The sequence below is a fragment of the Epinephelus fuscoguttatus genome, linkage group LG15, assembly GCF_011397635.1.
Source record: "Epinephelus fuscoguttatus linkage group LG15, E.fuscoguttatus.final_Chr_v1".
NCBI lineage: Eukaryota > Metazoa > Chordata > Actinopteri > Perciformes > Serranidae > Epinephelus > Epinephelus fuscoguttatus.
In genome coordinates, this window is record NC_064766.1 from 30,773,853 (window position 1) to 30,794,520 (window position 20,668).

General features: G+C 39.6%; 1 protein-coding gene across 1 annotated transcript; it reads right to left on the bottom strand.

The window, feature by feature from the left end:
• Positions 1 to 425: 425 nt before the first annotated feature.
• Positions 426 to 14,281, bottom strand: fndc7a (fibronectin type III domain containing 7a). Its single transcript, XM_049597719.1, has 13 exons — positions 14,225 to 14,281; positions 13,698 to 13,716; positions 12,094 to 12,351; positions 10,182 to 10,442; positions 9,338 to 9,595; positions 9,006 to 9,260; positions 8,192 to 8,446; positions 6,042 to 6,299; positions 3,459 to 3,716; positions 2,973 to 3,227; positions 2,491 to 2,757; positions 2,346 to 2,375; positions 426 to 457 (listed from the first exon to the last, which is right to left on the bottom strand). Exons 1-13 carry the CDS (start codon positions 14,279 to 14,281, stop codon positions 426 to 428), a joined length of 2,463 nt encoding a protein of 820 aa, XP_049453676.1.
• Positions 14,282 to 20,668: the final 6,387 nt, after the last annotated feature.

Here is a 20,668-nt window from a genome sequence, read left to right on the forward strand (position 1 = left end):
TTGTGTCACGTTCCTGCAGCAGCTCTCCATCTTCATTTACCTGAGTCACGTTCCCCTCGTTCTTTTTCCCATGTTTCATGGACATATACATATCTGAGACGTCCCAGGGGTAGAGACAGATAGAGATCAGCCTCACCTGTGCTTGTCTATACACTATATCTTCTACTCAAACATTCACATCTATTGTTATACTAGCGCAGCATAGGCTCAGTCAGTCTATGGATGCCTGTGATGCTGTCACAAGATACCCTTCAAGCGGTGAAGCAGCACAATGAATGCGTCGTGTGAAAGCAGCTTTTATCAATTTCTTTTATCATCACAGGACTGTATGTTCACGGGAAAGCATGATGCTGTTTGTCTCAGGTTGTTACGTAACTTCAGGTTACAGTAACAGTAAACTTACAATAACAATAAACTTACTGTAATTAATCCACACTTCGTCTTCCGCGGGAGATCACTGAAGGAGGAGAGAGATAAGATTTCAGTGCAGGGGCAGTTTTCAGTTTGTAACTTGATAACAGTTTAAAAGAGCACTTTTGATAAATACAATTATTCACTTTTTTTGCCGACAGTTAGATGAGATGATCGATACCACTCCTGAAACTACAGCTAGCAGTTGATAATCTTAGCTTAACATAAAGAATGGGAATAGGGGGAGGGTCGTTCCATGGAAACTGTTCAGACTGCACTTTTTTTGTCATAACTAATGCAAAATTTGGTATTTTATAGCAGGAATGATATTTTAGACCTGCAGGTAAACATATTTTGCCAGCTCAGGCACTATTCTTTATGCCTTATATCCAGATAATTGTGACAGAAGTTCTCTCTGTGGTCAAAGCTTAGACACTTAGCAGACTTAGCATGCAGCTAACTGGAAAAAAAATCATCTTTAATACAAAGACGTTTAGAAAATTTGTTTAAAAAGTGTTTTTCTTCATGTTTTTTGAGTGACAGGGTGGATATGTGCTTGACAGAGAAGGTTTTGAAAGAAAAATGAACCAAAAAATGGTTCTGAAAGATAATCAAAACTCACCAGCATCTGAAACTGTCTTCTTCAAACTCTTAAATGATGTAATTTTCTCTCAGCGAGGTCACTTAATGGGTAACACTTTATATTTTTCAACCTGGACACTATTTTACAATGTTTTTGTGTGTAAGTGACTATTGGAGACAATAGTTTTAGAAAGTAGTCCAGATCTGAGTTACAGGGCTGTGGATGGCAGCTTGAAACAGGCCGCAATGTAACTACTGAGGGCATTTCTGCTCAGTCAGTTTGGTCCACTAAAAGAAGCTTGTTTTTGTTACTGACAGGTTCAGATTGTTGTAAGTGTCTGACAACATCATGGAAAGGATCCCTACAGAGATAGACCTCTTTGTTAAAGTATCCATCCAAGTATCCATGGCCAAGGCCACCAGACTCCAATTAATTAAACAGTAATTTCAGTGTGGGCAGCATATATATATATTCTTTTTTACATCTAACTGGGTGAACTAAAGGTTTATTTCAACCAAATTTCAAACCAAACCAGAGCTGGTAGGAACAGAAGAAACAAGACTTTTTTTTGTTGAGTTTTATTTTGTTTCTCAGGACTTTGAGTGAGAACAAAAAGATCTGTCTTTGTAGGGATCCTTTCCATAATGTTGTCAACACTTAAAATAATCTGAGCCTGTCAGTGGCAAAAACAAGCACTTTTAATGGACGCATATTGATGATGCACAAATGCCCCAAGTCATAATATTACAGCCAGTTTCGAGCTGCTAGCTGAAGCGGTTTTGCTGGACAGAGCAAATACCACACAGATTTCCATAAACTTTTATTCCTATTAGTCACTTAGATGCAAAAACGTGGGAAAAAAAGAGCCCATGTTGAAAAAAAAAACGGTTACCCTTTAAAGAAATGGTGCTTTGTTTTGGTGCAGAAATACACTGGTTTGACTTTTTGTTTGTTTGTTTGGTTGATTTAGCCCATTTCCCATGAACAGGGAAACATTTATGCACTTAAAAACAAAAGACTGAAATGTGTGCAGCATTTATTGAGTATTACCCCGCATGAATGTGAGAAACGGACAGAATGAAAATGACTACAGCTAACTTTATGTTAATTAATTTAATTTAATTTAATTTATAATTTCACAATATCTTTACATACTAAAAACAATATTGATAAATTTACACTACCTAGTTTGTCCCTTCAAATGTTTGGGATCCAGACTTAGTAGTTTTCATGAAACAGTTAGAGTGGTATCAATCTCCTCATCTGACTCTTAGCTACATGGAAATATCAAAATATAAAACTATTCCTTAAACTGCTGCAAAACAAAATATGAAGTTTAGAAGATACTTACTCATACCAGCATTACTCTCTGGGCAGGGAACTGAAAACATCACAAAAATAAAAACATGAATGAATTTTGCTGCCACAGATTATAAGAACAAATATCAGATGTGTGATATCAATCATTTACACCCTCCATCCTCTTCATGACTCACCTGAGTATGTCCTGCGTTGACAGAAGCTAACTATGACCCCATCTTGTCCTACTGGTGCCACCAGCACTGTGTAGACGTCCCCACACATTTCCTCCAGGATATCACAGTATTTGCTGCCGGCAGCTGAGATGCAGGTGTAGTTAGCTCCCGTCCCATACAGCTCTACTGTGTGGTTCAGCGTCTGAGAGCCCAGAGAGCGCCAGTACACCCTGAGGGAGTTGTTGTTGGCCATGCGTTTGAGCTTGACTCTCGTTGGACAGCAGGCACCTGCAAGAATAATTTGTAAGAAGTTGAGTTTGTGGTGGTGTTTATGCCAGAGATTATAGTGGTGGCCATTATTACTCAGTCGACCAACTATGATTGATTGACCTGTTTGTTTCAGCTCTATTAGACAATGTAAAGTAGTACAGTATGTGTTCATTGGAGTGATGGGCTCAAATATCTATGTTTGTGGTTGTGTGCTTCTTTGTGTTTGTCCTCACTGGATGAGAATCCACGGTATTTGCACTCTGACATGTGTCCTGTGCTGCTGATGGCCTCCAGGTGGACGCTGTAGTTGGTGCCACAAGTGATGCATCCCATCAGGCAGTGGGTGTCCAGGGTGTGGCACTTAGCATGTCCCCGTGAGGACTTCAGGGTGGTGATGTAGGAGCGAGCACCGCTGCCAGGTGACCAGGTCACATTGGTCATAGCCTGGGTGACCTGGGTCACATTTACAGACATGGGGCAGCAGGGTCCTTTGGGAATGAATTATGGAACAATAATCAATACTGGAGTGAGTGAATGGATGTATGATGAGAATATTTTGCCACAGCTAGCTTCGATGATGCTTTCTTATCCATTCATCTGAGCTAATATTGATAAATATGTTAAAAATCTGAGCTCATATTTTTTCTACGAGCACCCTAATTAGCCTATTTTTACGATTTGACCTTCAGTCCCAGTGATAACTAATCATACTGTCATACCTGTTTCCAAAGTTTTACTGAATCCAGGTAGACTTCTCCCCACAGTTGTCATGGCCACTGCCATGACCTCATAGGTTGAGCCACAGGGCAGCTGTGTGAGCTCACAGGAGTTGTTTCTTGACCGGCAGGTGTGTGTTTCATAGCGTCCAGTGGCTTTGATGGTGTAATCTGTGTTGGGGCTGTTGGGGGTACTGAATAGGACTCTGTATGTGGAGTTGTTGGTCTGCGTCATATTCAGGATATCTGGAGCGCATGGAGCTGCAGCATGACAGACAACGAATTGTTTCAAACCAAAAAGACAGACAGTATGCTAATGCAGCAAAGTGAGGAATTATTTTTAAGTAGTTCAACATTTTTGCAAATATTTTTATATGTTTGCTTTCTTGCCAACACTTACATGCAAAGATTTATGGGGTGCCGTTTGTAAAGTGTCTCACATTAAAAAAAACATCAACATTTTGCCACATTTAGCTTCAAACAATGTTTAAAAAACGTATTGTGATGTATTATGATTTTTTTAACGTCACCTTTTACCACATTTACAGCAATATTTGTTAACTTAGAAATATATTAAATAGTTAAATCTAAATATTAAATGTGGCACCTAAATGTTAAATGTTAAATCTAAATATTAAATCTAAATCTAAATCTAAATATTAAATCTAAATCTAAATGCTAAATATAAATGTTAAATCTAAATATTAAATCTAAATCTAAATATAAATGTTAAATCTAAATATTAAATCTAAATATAAATGTTAAATCTAAATGTTAAATATAAATATAAATGTTAAATCTAAATGCTAAATATAAATATAAATATAAATGTTAAATCTAAATATTAAATCTAAATCTAAATGTTAAATCTAAATGCTAAATATAAATCTAAATGTTAAATCTAAATGTTCTGGGCGAAACTAAATATTTAGCTAATGTGCAAATTCACACTGCCGGTCACCGGAAGTACCAAAATAAAAGCTCGAGATGGTCAGACTGTGTTTATAGAATCAAATAACGAATTAAAACCAACTTATCGGGGGAAATGAACACTTGAACATACATTAGCGTGATAATAATGACCTAAAATAACAAGAAACGTGTTTGGAGAAATTTTATTTGACGTGTACTTTGAGTTGTTAGTGTCCCTTCGGAGGGATTAACAACCTAAGCTAAGCTAACAACCGTTAGCTCTTAGTCCCGTTAGCAGTGTCTGTAATGACTCATTAACTCTTAAACGGTCCGTGAAAAAAATATTTTCTTCCAGCGGATGTCTTAGTTACAACATGATTGAGCTAGCAAAGCAGTTTTGTGTTGCGATGTGTGGTATTTATTCAGTTTTGGGAAATCACGATGTCTAGAAAGCATCAGCGGCTGCAGCAGCAAAGCTAACAGGACGTCATCTGTTAAATGTCTCCCATTGTCGGATACGACATGAAACTACTCCAGTTAGCTCAATCATGTTGTAACTAAGACATCCGCTGGAAAAAATATTTTCTTCACGGACCGTTTAGAGTTAGTGAGTCATTACAGACACGCTAACGGGGCTAACAGCTAACAGTTAGCCCGCTAATCTAACCATGTTATTAATTTCAGAACGTGATAGTAATGTTTGTTCAGTCATAGTGTTTATAGACTTCACAAACACCAGATTAGTCTAAACGGTGATACAGTGACGTGAAAAATGTGAGATATGCATATATATGTGTAGCTAAACTCCGCTGGTTTTCTACCTGGAAGTATTTGTAAACAACAAGGTGATTCCCTGCCAAGGGACACTAACAACTCAAAGTAAACATCAAATAAAATTTCTCCAAACACGTTTCTTGTTATTTTAGGTAGTTATTATCACGCTAATGTATGTTCAAGTGTCCATTTCCCCCGATAAGTTGGTTTTAATTCGTTATTTGATTCTATAAACACAGTCTGACCATCTCGAGCTTTTATTTTGGTACTTCCGGTGACCGGCAGTGTAAATTTGCATATTAGCTAAATATTTAGTTTCACCCAGAACATTTAGATTTAACATTTAACATTTAGATTTAGATTTAGCATTTAGATTTAACATTTAGATTTAGATTTAGATTTAATATTTAGATTTAACATTTAGATTTAGATTTAGATTTAGCATTTAGATTTAGATTTAGATTTAATATTTAGATTTAACATTTATATTTAGATTTAGATTTAATATTTAGATTTAACATTTATATTTATATTTAGCATTTAGATTTAGATTTAATATTTAAATTTAATATTTAGATTTAGATTTAGATTTAATATTTAGATTTAACATTTAACATTTAGGTGCCACATTTAATATTTAGATTTAACTATTTAATATATTTCTAAGTTAACAATATTGCTGTAAATGTGGTAAAAGGTGACGTTAAAAAATTCACAATACTTTTTTAAACATTGTTTGAGGCTAAATGTGGCAAAATGTTGATGTTATTTTCAGCGTGAGACACTTTACAAACGGCACCCCATAAAGATTGGTAACACTCTAACTTCCCTCTCTTGTGTGTATGTTGATAATTATGTGTTCATGAGGTGAGATATCGCTCTAAACAGCCCCATTAATACCTGTCTCATGTGTGTGTGGTGTGCAGGTGCGGTTGCATCCTCGTAACTCGCTGCACGGTGTGACGGTCACAGAATAGGCCGTGTTGCACGTCAAATCTGACAGCGCACACACTGGTGCTGTGTCGTTACAGTGGATGACATCATTAGTCTGTGCTGCCGTTGTCTCGTAGAGCTCGGCCCCTTTGACCGATGACCATGTGATCTCCAGGGTCTCTGTAGAAACCAGCGTAATGCTAACGTCCTGAGGGCAGCAAGGAACTGGGGGAGAAACGGAGAGGAGAAATGCAAAGACAGATGAGAATGATAATCAACATTGTGCAAAAGACCATACTCTTGATTTTACATGTTTTTCACCTCGTTGGTGTTACTAAAACGATGACAGAGCAGATGTTTTGCGTTTTATCTTCACGCAAAAGGGGTCGGCAGTACAAAGGAGTTGGCGCTTAGGTTTAGGCAACAAAACTATGTGGTTATTATTAGGATAAGATTGCAGATGTCGCCAAAACACACCTGGCTTTAAGTGGCACAAACACAGCAACCGATGTTGTTTTTTGCTGGGCTTGAACACAGCGCTCCTTGGTCAAAGTCCGGTGTGTGTTGGCCCATCTACTGCCTCTCCCACCCTGAGTGGACTTTTAGGTTCTTTAGACTAAGTCTGTTGCTCTGACCATCTGTTATTACCCCTTTTACACTGCCTGCTCAAGGTGGGAATGTTGTGCCGTTATTCTGCTTGCCGTACCCAAAAGCTGCAATTGTGGATTGGAGAGATAAAGTCTTTAAGCCGGCAGTGTAAGTAGTAACAGTGTGAATCAACGTCTGTGTAAAAAAGACAGCCAGCAGGACGGGATCATGGACGGGACGAATGTGACATGTTATGTATATGACCCATCGCTGGGAGACAAAGCAGCTAGGAGCAGTTAGCAGCTAACTCAGAGAAGAAGAACAGCGGCTGAAAACATCTGAATATTAGGGAGACAATGAGTTCCAGTGGCTCCTTACTCTACGAGCAGGTGACAAGATCAAACACCATATAAGTGATGGTAAACAGTTGTTTTATGCCTTCTTATGTCATTGTTATCGTTTAGAAAGCGCTGCCAACACGTCTGTTATGTGTAACATTGGATGCTGAGGCTGTTATGTTAAATATCAGGTTCATCATGCCTCTGTTGCTTCTGCGATGCCACACGGGTGGCATTGGTTCTATGTAAAAATGTAAAGGAGGGGTAGAGAAGGGACTTCGCAGCAGCCCTGTAGCACAATCTCTGTGTCAAAAGAGATAATGATGTGGACAGGTTTACATTAGAGTTGGTGGAAAGCCTGGTGTGTCACACACAGATGCTAAACTTAGGGGGCACTGCCCAAGCGGCCTATTTTGATGCTCTGGGAGTGAAACCAGGTGGGATACTGGTGTGATTTTGTTGCATTGGGTGTGGCATCGACAATGGTATCTCCAACTTGTGGATTCACCATCTAATAGATCTGAAATCCTGTTCAAACAATTACCCAATGAGAACCGGTCACCTGTTGTAGGTTGACTATATGTGTTTGGAAGCACCTGATTTGCTGAAAGATAAAGATGGGTGGGGAAGCCTTTTTAAATTTTGACTTGTCATATTAGGAAAGGCACAGGTGTAAATATTAATATGGGCTGTGTGCCACGTGTCCTAGAAAGCCATGCCAGTGTGCTTATTGTCGAGGAAGCGGTATTGTGAGAGAGGTGGCACACCTAAATGGAACACAGCCATTTTAATAGTATCAATTACACCACTTTCCTGAAATGGCATGTTATAATATCTGTTGTGACAAAGATCTGTATTTTCCAACAATGCCATGATGGAGAAGTCAGGGAAGCTCCGTTATCTAAGATTTTAGAGTCAGCTGCCAAAATGCTTTGCAGTCATAAGATGTGATGCTAGAAAATCAAACGCAGAGGAAAAGTAGGGTGTAAAAAGGAAGGACAATGTGGATTTAGGCGTTTCTTATTTTGAAATGTTGCTTGTTGAGCCGCCACACGTTGCATTTTTGATGTCAAAGTTGCTACTAATAAAAACTGAAGGTACACCCAGTAAGTCAGTGAGCTAAAAACCACTAGTATGGTCCTTTTACTTGATAACAAAAACATGCATTGGTGTGGCTGCGTAGGGTCCTACTAGTGGTGTAGTTGCGGACGTGTGCATAAGGGCTGGAGCCGGCCTGGTTGTAGGGGAAGACGGTGGTGAGGTAGGTGTAGCCACACATGCAGGAAAACGGGCATGTGGTTTCAGTGGTGTTGCATGACTTCTCAGTTCCGTCGTCCCTCTTTATGAAAGCTATGTAATACTCCACCAGTGGCACCTCGTCCCACACCACCGAGCAGTTGCCTGCTTCGGGCTCCTCCACCCAGATGTTCTCTGGAGGACATGGATCTGTCAGAGAAAGAGAGTTATGAAGACATACTCCTTTAACATCACTTGTTAAAGGTATAGTTCAACATTTTGGGGAATATACTATTCACTTTCCTGCAGAGCATTACATAAGAATATCACTCATCATACACTGATGCCACTCTCATTTTTATAGGCAAATAAAGAGGTAAATTGCCTCTCTATATGAAGCTAAAGAAAGGAGGTAATTAGCTTTACTTAGCGGGGAGTGGGAACTTTTGTAGCTATTAAACAAACAAGATATATCATGTTAATCTGTGAGTTTTAGAGGTGGTGGTAGTCAAAATTTGTTTGTTTTGTTTGTGCATTGGATCATGCTAGCGGTGTCCCCCAGTTTCCAGTCTTTGTGCTAAGCTAAGCTAACCAGCTGCTGCCTGTAGCTTCATATTTAGGCTACAAGCATGAGAGTCGTATTGATCTTTGTGGCTGACTCTCAGAAAGAATTCCAATTAGTGTATTCCCAAATATGTCAGACTGTTATTTGAGTATATTTGCGTATATTATATGTGATTGTGATTGTGGTTGTGTGTGATATACCCACATGTAACGTAGTCTACTGGCTGTGAGGGGCTGCTGGGACCAGCTTTGTTGTAGGCTACGACAGTGATAGAGTTGTTCTGGCCACACTCCACAGATGTAATATAACAGAAACTATTAGCTGTTGAGGTACAATTTTGACCATTACTGGACCAGGCGATGTAGTTCTCAGCTCCTTGCACTGACACCCAGTACACAGTGACCCAAAGAGACCGTCCCTGAGACAACTGGACATGGGTCACATCTGTGCTCGGAGGACCTGTGAGTGAAACCAGAAGGCAATGAGTAACACGATCTGCTGGGCTACATTCAGGCTCTACGTCATGTCGTGCTTACGTGTGATCTGGCAGACAGTGAGGTCGTCCCCAGCTCGACCCTCAGAGTCCCAGGCTGTGCCCTTGATACAGTAGGTGGTCCCTCCTTCAAGGCCGTCAAAGGTCACTGTGGTGTCAGTGGTGTTTAGTTTGAAGCGGGAGCTGGAGCCTTCCCTGATGATGCAGAGCATGTAGAGGACGGCGTTGCTCACCGGGTTCCAAGTCACGAGGATGGTGCCGTTGTCAGGAGACTCAGTGTTCAACTTGGGCGCCACCACCACTACAGACAAGTCCAGGTAGAGAGTAATGAGAGGTCAACATGGTCAAACAAGCAGATTTCTTCTATCTACTGTCCTGACTTTTTTTATGATAGGTGTGAGATGGAAACAGTTTCCTTGTGATTATGTTACATTACACCTTCAGGAAAGGACACAACCCAGTTCTCATGGTTTCCCTTTTCATATTATGAGAATGGTATAGTGCAAAGGCATGGATACAGTTTCCACCCTCCTGCTTTGGCTGCAAAGAGTAGAGACTGTGTGACAATGGGCAGTGAAAGGACACGCCGTTATGGCCGGCGGAGTGAACTAACAAACTATTGTCCCACAGGAAAAACAGAAAGGCTGCGTTTCACCTTTCATACACAGATTACCATCTTGAATAAACTGCTTCTGAAATGTAGTGTCTGGACAAGTGAAAGTGGGCGAAAAAGGTCATTATTGTTAAATTTTATTGATTATTAGTGGTGAAAATCATAAATATGTGTCAAATGAGTGTTGTTAGCTCAACTTCGATCACTTTAGTGACATTTGAAATGCTCAAGCAAGTGTTTTTAGGACTCTAGTATGAAGACTTTTTGTCCGTACCTGTCCTGGCCTCGATGGGGTACGAGGGCTGGCTCCTCCCCCCAGAGTTGACGGACATGACGCTCAGCCTGTAGTCTCTGTAGGGCTGGAGCTGCTCCACCGTGCCTGGCGAGCCGCTCACCACGGTCTCAGAGAAGAAATCGCCGGTCTCCGACTGTGCCCTCAGGATGTAGCTGGTTGCCCCGGAAACCTCTGTGAACTCTACAGTGATGCTGTCGCTGTTTTTAGAGTAGGCCTGCTCAATGCTGGGCACCTCAGGAGCTGAAAAATCACAATGATAGAAAAAAAATGTGAGATTGATAACAAAATAAAATGGTTTTCAATAGAGTAAGTTGATTTATGATGACAATATTTTTTAATCTGGAATTGGAGGGATCATTTTGCCATCTTTAAAATTTCTCAAATGGTCAAAAATGCTAAAATTTTGCACCTAATTTGTGTAACAAATGGTATCAACCCAACCCATTTGATAAGATTTTGCCTCAAGGACCGCCATCTGAAAATAGTTTGATTGTTAGATATGATTGAGACCAGAATTCTGTAGTTGTCAACCACAGTTGAGGAGAAAACCTATGAAGTACAACCTATGATCAGAATAGTCACTGGTATAACTGTTGCTCACATTTAGCTCACACTTTTAAAGTGAATTAAATAGTGAAAATAAATGATACCTCATTTTTTCTGGGGACTCTGGAACTCCCTTAAGGACCCCCATAGGTCTGCAGATCCCCAGTTGAGAACCACATCTAAACTTTCAAAGTTTGATTATGTGCCTAGCCATAACGCAATGATTATTACAGATTTATGACTAGAAAACTTAACGTGCCATACTGAGCTGCACCTCAGTTTAATCTCCAGGTTCCCTGCTTTCAGATGATGAATACCACTTCTACGTGGCATGTGATGTTAATCTGCTATATCCCTATAAAAGTCCCATGTCCCCCCTTAAAAAAGATAGCTCTGGGGTAGGTTTCCAAGGGTCAAAACAGTTTCTCTGTTTTCCTTATATATAAAAATATAATATAAATGCAGTGATTGAATGTAACCAGGTACTTTCAGTATTTGTACTTTTCTTGAGCTCGTTAACTTTCACTTCACTACATTTAAGAGAGAAATGTTATAGTTTTTATGCCACAAAATGTATTTAAACGTAAAGATTTTATAAATTTTGAACATATTTTCCTTGTCAATTGATTGTTTGGTCAATTAAACTTCTAAAAATTGTGAAAAATGTCCTTAACAGCTCCCCAAAGCTGAATGTGATGTCCACCGATGTCTGCTTTGTCTGACCAGTCCAAAGATATTCAGTTTATAATGATATGAAAAAGAAAAAAGCAGCAAATCCTGACAGTAGATGAGCTGGAATCAGAGGATGGTTGGCATTTTGCAGATGAATCGGTCACCAGAATCACAGATTGGTTTCCTGTCAACCAACCTAAACTACCCTACAGTATGTAATGTAGTTCAAGTTAGCTCCCTGCTGATGCATCACTAATAATCCAATAATAATGTAGTGGAGTATGTTACATGTAGTCGTAAGTGCAATATCGTAGGCAACTGGACTTGCTTGCGTTTCTTGAAGACGTTTCGCCTTTCATCCAAGAGTCTTCACGGGAGAAGCTTGCACTAAAGAAACTTCTTGAATTAGAGGCGAAACGTCTTCAAGAAACACAAGCAAGTCCAGTTGCCTACGATACTGCACTTACGATTACCATGACGTGGATGACTTAGAATCTTCACCGACAAGTTACATGTAATATTGCTGCTTTTACGGCAGTGAAGAATCTTTGGACTTCTTCTGCCACTGTAAATGAAATGTAATAAACAATGAGTCTGTCTTCGTGGGCAGTGAATCTCAATCTGAATCACCACCAGGACTCATTTTTCTCCTCTCTGTACTGTTAACACTGACCTGTTGTCTCCTCTGTCTCTGCACTGCTGAGGACTTTGAGAGCATTGTCCATGGCTTCGAGCTGCATAGTGTACACTGTGTTTGGTGACAGGGAGTTGACTGAGCCCATCACGGAGTTTCCACTGAACTGAGCAAAGACCGGCTGCTCCGGAGAGCTCTTGGGTGTCGCTGTGATCTTGTAGGAGCTGGCGCCGGTGTAGCCGCTCCACTGTACTGTCATACTCTTAGATGTGACTGTAAACACTGACAGAGTGATGTCTGATGGAGATAGAGAAGAAAACAATGGGGTGCATTCAAAAGGATTTACCGGTTTTCGTATTGCAGGTTAAAAAAATCATCACATGCTAATAAAATGTGCTTTTTTTTGGGTTGTTTCAGAAGATATGGCTTAAAAGAATACTTTACTCCCAGACTGACCATTCATTCATTCATTCATTGGTTTCCTGTAACCACTTATCCTGTGAGGGGCACGGTGGGGCTGGAGCCTATCCCAGCTGACACTGGGCGAGAGGCAGGGTACGGCATGGACAGGTCTCCAGACTATCACAGGGCTGTCACATAGAGACAGACAACCATTCACACTCACATTCACACCTACAGACAATTTAGAGTCACCAATTAACCTGCATGTCTTTTTATGGTGGGAGGAAGCCGGAGTACCCTCTTGCTTTGAGGTGACAATGCTAACAGCTGCTAACAGTGCTAGCAGAATGATCTTGTGTTGTTAATTACATACGCTGTTACGGGGAATTCATGAAGAAAACTTTATTTTTCTCACATGCCACTATGGTGAATGAAGAATCTACAAACTGTGAAAATCCTTGATGAATTGAAGTAGAAGCGGTCTGCATTTAACAACAGCAAAACTATATCAAAACATCCGTTGCCAAACTCTCACACAACTCGTGAAATTCATAGATGCTTATAGATCTTCAGAGCCAGACAGCATTGACAAAAACAGTAATTTTACTTAAATGAAAACGGATGCTACTGGTCCACCGCTGCCTCTAGTTTGTTTGTGTTATTGTGTAACTTTGGTGAATCCGAGCTAACCCTTAAAAAAAAGAGTCAACAATAACACCAACAAAGTTAATAGATTGGGGCAGCATTAGACCAGCAGCTCCCGTGTTCAGCTGTTTCTGTCAATGGAGTCTGGCTTTGAAGAGAGCATAGACAGGTTTGACTTTAAGTTGAGTTCCCCATCGAAAAGCACTGTCTGTTTGGGAAGTACTGAGCATATGACTGGATTATACTGCACGAGTTGTGTGACATTTTGTAAACAGATGTTTTGATTTAGTTTTGCAGTTGAACTTGGACCCCTGCGACTTTAATTCATCAAGAATTGCCTTCGTTTTTGGATTCTTCAGTCACCCCGTAGAGGCATGTGAGAAAAAACTTGTGTCACAAATTTGTGACACATGACACAAGCTTAGCAATTGATATACAAATAGCTATTTTGGGGATGAAGTATTCCTTGAAACTTTCTTTATAGAATAAAAATCTTTTAGAGAGACTTTTAGAAGGTAATTTCACATTAAGGGATATTGTACATTGTAAGAATTTGGGATCATCGAGTAAGACAAATGTAAAAGAAGATGATTTACCATTTTGAGCAGCACAAATCTGAAAATGACAAAACATGGCAGGTTAATACTGAAACAACCTGATGATAAACGACAGGAAATACAGTATTTCAAGACAAGGACATCATTCCAAGAGTAGCAAGCTGCTGGTATTTCACATTATATCCTGGGGCAAATTATGCCTCAGCATATAATGCCTGTATCATGTTCTCGGCGCATGAGAGGCAGCAGGCTGCACATTACCTTCACTCAACACAGATTTCAGGACTGGTCACAGCGCTGGTATTTCTTTCAGGTCGGAATGAATTTGTCTATTGAGCTAAGGTTGGGCATGCCACACGCACTTGTTGAAAGCAGTGACACTCAAAAGAGCCTGTGTTCATAAAAGTCCTGCCTCTGTACAGTAATATTTATCTGGATATGTCTTGAAAATAGGAAAACATGCCCACTACCTACACTGATTATGTTAAAATCATACTTTGCTGTGGCTTTTTGTTAAAACATTTAAGAGAAAATTAGTGCACAGTGAGAAAATGACCACCTCTTACCTCGGTGAAGGTCAATAAAAGCAAAAGTTTCAGCATCTTTAACTGTATTGTTCCCATGCCGTCAGCGTTTCCCTGCTGCCTGGAGGCAAGACGTGTGATGCTGTTTCTCAAAATGACTTCAGGGAAGCAGCTCAGGCTTAAATTTGACTTCTTCTTTTTTTGTTCTCCCTCCCTCCCTCTCTCAGATGAAACGACAGGTCCTTTATTGTTTCAGCAAATACCAAAGAGCCCAGAGGCTGTAACTCCTCCCCACAGGGGTGTTTGGGGGGCCGATCAGAGCGAGAGGAAGGAGCTCATCTTTGTTAGACAATGAGGATGTCGATATAAAACAATTGTGTTAAAAACTTTTTTACTTTTACAACCCTGTCTTTAAAAATGGTACAAATTAATTTCTGTGTTGTAGTCTGAAGTGTTTGCACCACGAGAAAGCTACCCTAACATCCCAGTTGAGCAACATCCATCATTACATGTTACACAAAAAGATAACTTGATAAGTGATGACCCATTTCTGTGTCTGGGAGGCAGTTTTATGGCCTGATTAAGGTTTCATCCAAACAATATTTGATCTCTCCTGATTTCCACATCCGTTACATCTTGTCACAGATATACCTCTTTTTAAGCAATTAGTCATTTTGCCCTCCATTTGTCGATCTTAAATCTATACACACTCGAGGGCTGCACCACGAAGCCCGTTCAACCGAGCTAGGTTGTCTTTGTCTGAGCTTGCACAACAAACCCTAAAGCCTCAGTCAGAGATAATGGGGACCACTAAGGTAGTTATCAACTTGCTCTGTTAACCGAGGCTTACTGCTTCAGGCTCCGTGGGCGCTCCTATAAAACACTTTAAAATGATCGATTGTGTGCTGCCTACTTCTGCTTCAGTTAAGACGAGAGAGTATTGCTTTCATTAATATTACTAATCATGTGAACTCAGAGGAATGCTAAATTCATTTTATTGCTCCATTTATTTCCAACACAACAGCTCCACTTTCTGCAGCTCTGAAACTTAAAACTTGATGCAGCAGATTTAAACATTAAACTGAAGAGCTGCATGTACTGTCCCATAATGAAGGAGACATGGAAATCAATTAAACTTTGGGTCAAATTAAAGTGAAATAAAATTTTACTGACTGAATAGTCTATTATCTGCAGTAAACACTAATAGACAAATCAATTTTTTAATCAGTGTTTTATCAGCTGTAATATTGTAAAACTTCAATTAGTAGCCTGGGCTATTATTTGCTTTAATCACTGAACTCAACAGGCCTCATATGGACAGGCATCTATGGGATAGGCCTTTAATTCCTTTTACACAAAACTGTTGCTCAGCAAAGTTGAAATTAGGCTTCGAATAACATATTATGTGTTTTGTTATGACATTTGTTTCATGGCACAAGAGGATAACGGCACTCGACACAACACCACTTCATCCTGTTAAAACAGTATTTTATAACTTGGATTTATTTTTATGAAAAACACTTTTGATTCTGATTGGTGGACCCTTACAGACTAAATATAAATATAAAATATAAATATAATATAAAATATAAATATAAAAAGAATTACTGGGTAATCAAGGAATTGACACCTATTCTGACTTTTTGACAGCTTCAGAAGAATGGAGTCACCACGTGTTTTTTCGTTATGCTGGTAAATCTGAATGACTTACAGTCTTCTCCCGTGCTCGTGGTTTCAGTAAAATGAAATGTGTAGCATCTCCACATTGGCAAAAGTTTAAACGTTTATATGTTTATGTTCAATCTAAGCAGCCAATTAATGTTAGCTCAAGTGGGTAGTTAACAATACGGTTTTATACATCCAAAGAACTTTTATAAAAATTAACTGCCTGGTAACCAGACCAGGCCTCTAATTGAGACAGGCCTTTACTCGTCAAAATGTGTAGCTACACCAGGCTACTAAAAGGAACTGGGCTTTTAAATGAAGTTTGACCTGCATTGTTAAATGGACTTTAGCAAATCAGGATCAAGCATAAAACCTGTGGTAACGTTATAATGCTTTGCAGGAATTATATCACATTTCATACGCATAAAAACGTCATCCTGATTAATAATATGGTGAAGTGTATGCTACCTGTGCCTTTATTGAAGGCTTCTTTTAGAGCCAGTGTGGACACAGGGACAAGAGAACACTGAGAGCAACAGCCTTGCAAATAATATAAAACAATATCACTCAGATTTCTGCATCACTGACGTACTGCAGGTTCCGTTGAAAAGAAGAAAATGCGACATGATGCATACAGTAAGTGCTACTGTAATAGGGTTTAGTCCAGGGCATGTATGTAACATTGTGGCCATAGAAATAGAATAACTGTGATTCTATTTTTTTTTATAGTTATGGCTCAACAAGATGGATTAAGTGCGTTTATAACCTATAGATGACGATCTGTATTGCTAATGAATTACATTCACTATAGAGTGACACTTCTCAGAGGAGCTGTGGAAGGAGCTTTTCAGCTGATTTCAAGCCGAAACTCGGAACATAACTGGCCCTGACCATGTTAGGTTTGCTGTACAAGTCACCAGGTTAAAAGAGGGCCATCTTTGTAGGGTGGCCGTAGACTCAACATGCCTTGCTAAGCCACTAATCTTGCTTCGTTGATATTTGTTTATTGTCAGTGTAGATATGGATGTTGGATGTCAGAAAAGTATAGCATTTACAATTTAAGATAGTTGCTGCGTAGGTGCCCTTGAATGTATACAATAAAGTATTTATTTTCTCTGATGAGTAAATGAATCTGCGTCCGAGTCAGCTGAGGTCAAATGTCACTTTCTCAATAAGACTGACAATCAAAACAATCCAGCAGAAACAAGCTGACTTATGTAACCACACACAACGTGCTTTTTGGATAACTGTAACTCCATACATTGGGATTCACTACAGGGAACTTTACCATACTCTAAAGTTACTGCATGTACAAAACTGTCTGTGCAGATAGTTTCAGTTTAAGCAACAAAGGTTGTATAATAATAGGTTGTCTTGTCCCCGGTGGCCGAGTATCTGCGTCAGGTGTGTGTTATGAAGATGGGCAGGGAGGATCCCAGAGGACCAGATCAACTCTTTTGTGCTTAAAGGCCAAAAGAAAAGAGACGATCAGATACAACTCTACACAAATGAGATAATTATCGCTTTGGAAGAGTTCAAAGAACAAAACGTAACCGTGTCCAGTTCCCCAAATCCCCAGAGTAATTGTTTGTGTATAGATAATAGTGCAGTGTGCTTCAATATACAGTCAAGGATGCAAATAACTTACGTGTCACTGACCATTTAGAAACCTTTAGATTCAACAAACAAATGATAAAACTCCAAGTTAAGATTCCAATTGTTTTGTATCCTGTAAGGACAGGTTCACGTTTTGTCTCTCTCACAACAGTGATTGGACATGAAATCCAGTTTGTACAAAAATATATTCAAACCTTTATTTAAGACTCAGGGAGTCAGTTGAGGGGCACCCTCAGTTTCAGTGATGCTGAGCAAAGACAAAGACATCAAAAAGAAAAAAAGCAAACCTAAAATAAATTCAAATGAACGATCAATTTGAAAATCAATTTAACAAATAAAATCATACAAAAAGACAGTCAGTAGGGGCGTTGGTAGCGCAGTGGATAGTGCCGGCGCCCCTGTACAATGGCGATGCCTTGCCGCAGCGGTCGCAGGCTCGACTCCGGCTTGCAAACATTTGCTGCATGTCACCCCCTGCTCTCTCTCTCTCTCTCTCTCTCTCTCGCCATTTCACTCTATCCTGAACATTAAAGGCAAAAAGCCAGAAAAAATAATCTTTGGGGAAAAAAAAGACAGTCAATAATAACAATGTTTAATAGCTAAAGGTTAAAATACGGGACATTAAACAATCTGTGTACTAAATATATAGTTAAAAGCATTTCCAATCAATTAGAACAAGATCTGAAAAAAGGCAGCTGTAATTTGAGCAGAGTCAAAGTTTGAAGTCTGTAGATGATTATTTCATTTCAACAGTTTTCCGAGGTTAATCTGGGCTAGTCAAATCTTTCTTTCTCACAAAGTTTAGTCTTTTTATTACAAAATTCCCTTTATGAATTCAATTGCCAGTATGGACAAGACGGATGATTGCAGCAAGAGAAAACAGATTCAATGTACAGTCAGTATGGGAGTATTGTTTCAAGACAGTCTTGAAAAATCATGAACTCGTCCTTGAAATGAATCCACATTTATGGCTCCATTTATTAACACTGCACACGCACAAAACAAGGTCTGAAAGAGGCGTGCGCCACTTCCCACGGAAAAGTTGTGATTTAAAAAACAGACCTGATGGGAGAATCTTTGACCCATGCTTACATTAACATTTTGGAGACAGGAAATTGGTGACGCAGATGGTGAGGTGGACACCTGATCTACAAATTGTCAAATACTTTTTGGTGCACATCATTTTTGGCTTTTTATCACAAGTACATTTTTAGTATGGATCCTATGCACTGTTTTATAAATGAGACCCCTAGATTACTGGTCAGAACTTTTTGTTGTTACTTCACCCAATGTCTTTCTGTATAAGAATGAATGGTTTAATAATTAGTTTGATATAATGACCACAATAATCTAATCAAGTCCTTCACATCTGCCATCTGGTTTATGTCTATACTGGGCACTTTAAAGAAGTAATGAGCAGATTTAACATAGTTAGCTGTAACATGGTTTAGTTGTAATACTTAAACAACAGTATTTTTCATTCTAAATTCTAAAGGGTACCCACCACTTACATGTCCTCGAGCAAGGCCTGTAACTCTCCACAACTCCACAGTTGTACGTCGTTGGTCAGGAGGAAAAAAAAGAAAAGAAATAGACAGCACTTTAAATTAAGTGGGGACTTCCCCCTAAAGCAAAAAGGGAAAAGAAAATCTTGAAGAAATCTTGGGAAGACACAAATATCAGAACCCCCTGCAGGTCTAATAGGTGGCAGTGCCAATGACAAGCTGCTTTTTCTGCACCCTTTTTTCTTCTTAAACTCTGTAATTTAAGTCAAGTGATTGGACTCTTGCTCTGGATGAGGACATGAGTATCATAAAGATAGAGACATCTCTGATTGAAAGGTTAGTCATCTGATCATCACAAAGAGGTGAAATGCTAACAGTTTTCCACGTGTCCGGCTTTGTTCACCTGTTAGGTATTGAATGGTCTCTCTTTTATAATCGTGTTTTTTTTTTTTTTTTAAATGTGGGATAAACATTTGCTCCTCCCAACCAGTTGTTATTCAGATGCTGACGCCATTTGGATACCAATGCACAAGGCACCCTTTAGTGTCTGTATGAGATGCACCTGGCTTTCACTAACTTTATAGTAAACCTTAGAGCAACTGACTGAAAGCGAGAAAGTCCATGTGAGGAGGAGGTTGGTCAGGGTTGATAATTGGGTCTTTTGAACTCAAACCATGATCTTTTCCTAAACCTAATTGAGTAGCTTTGGTGCCAAAAAACCACATTTCCTCTGAACACTGACTTTATTTTGAAAAGACCCTGTATACATGTGACAAGCCTAAACTTAACACATCCAAAAAGAATGCTAGAGGAGTACCCAGAGTGTCATAAGAAGCGTAGGGCCTCTGATCAATCATCAGTATTTGAAGAGTTGGGAGTGAGAATATCCAGTGTTGTCATGGGGGAATGAAACCAAAGACCAGAATTTGGCCCACAGTTTTAACCTTCATAGAAAGAATCGTTTTCCATAACTAGTGCTGCTGATCATTTGTAATAAGTCTGAACAGACAACAGTATTGGACATGCCTGATACTTTAAAATGCTGGATTGGGCACCGGCAAATAAACAAGTCCATGCACAGATATGATGTCAGGTCGTCAGTGTTGTATGCGACATGAAAATACACTGTTTATCAACTATGTTTAGAATATCTCCAGAACACTGCAGTCTGGAAACTTACTTTAAATTGCTGCCGCTTTGTTTCCGTTGTCGCTTTTCAATGAGTGCTTTCAATGAGTGTGATCACATCCTGGAGTCGGCATCAAGGAGAAAAACAACGCATTGGAACGTCTACGAGAGTATCACAGCGGTGTAAACTAAAAATGGCTTATTACGCATTCAACATGAGTCACTGAAATGTTGCGTCTAGACTGTGACCCTGAGCTGTCTTAGACGCTCAGTGATCCGTGGGGGTGATTCTGTGTCTAAATGTGAGAGATCAACTGCTCTGTTTGAGAAGACACTGTGACTGTCTGCCCTGCTGATGGCCTACAGGTTAGTGAACACCGAGAGGATCATCTATTCTCCAAACAATCACAGGGAGCAGTTCAGGAATGTTGTTTGGACACATCGTCTTCCCTGATACCCCCCTCCAGAACAACAATGAAACTCAACACCCAACAAACAAAAAGTGAACGCAGCTCGGCACCAGCAGGCTGTGATGGCGACAAAGCCCTCCGACAGAAACTCAGTAAGGTGA

What these genes read in the sequence shown, in the direction of transcription:
- fndc7a (XM_049597719.1), bottom strand. Translation starts at nt 14,281, where the DNA reads ATGGGAACAATACAGTTAAAGATGCTGAAACTTTTGCTTTTATTGACC. An exon ending in CAGTAAAACTTTGGAAACAG is followed by an intron (nt 3,228 to 3,458) that starts GTATGACAGTAT and finishes TCATTCCCAAAG; the next exon opens with GACCCTGCTGCCCCATGTCT. An exon ending in ATACCGTGGATTCTCATCCA is followed by an intron (nt 2,758 to 2,972) that starts GTGAGGACAAAC and finishes TTATTCTTGCAG; the next exon opens with GTGCCTGCTGTCCAACGAGA.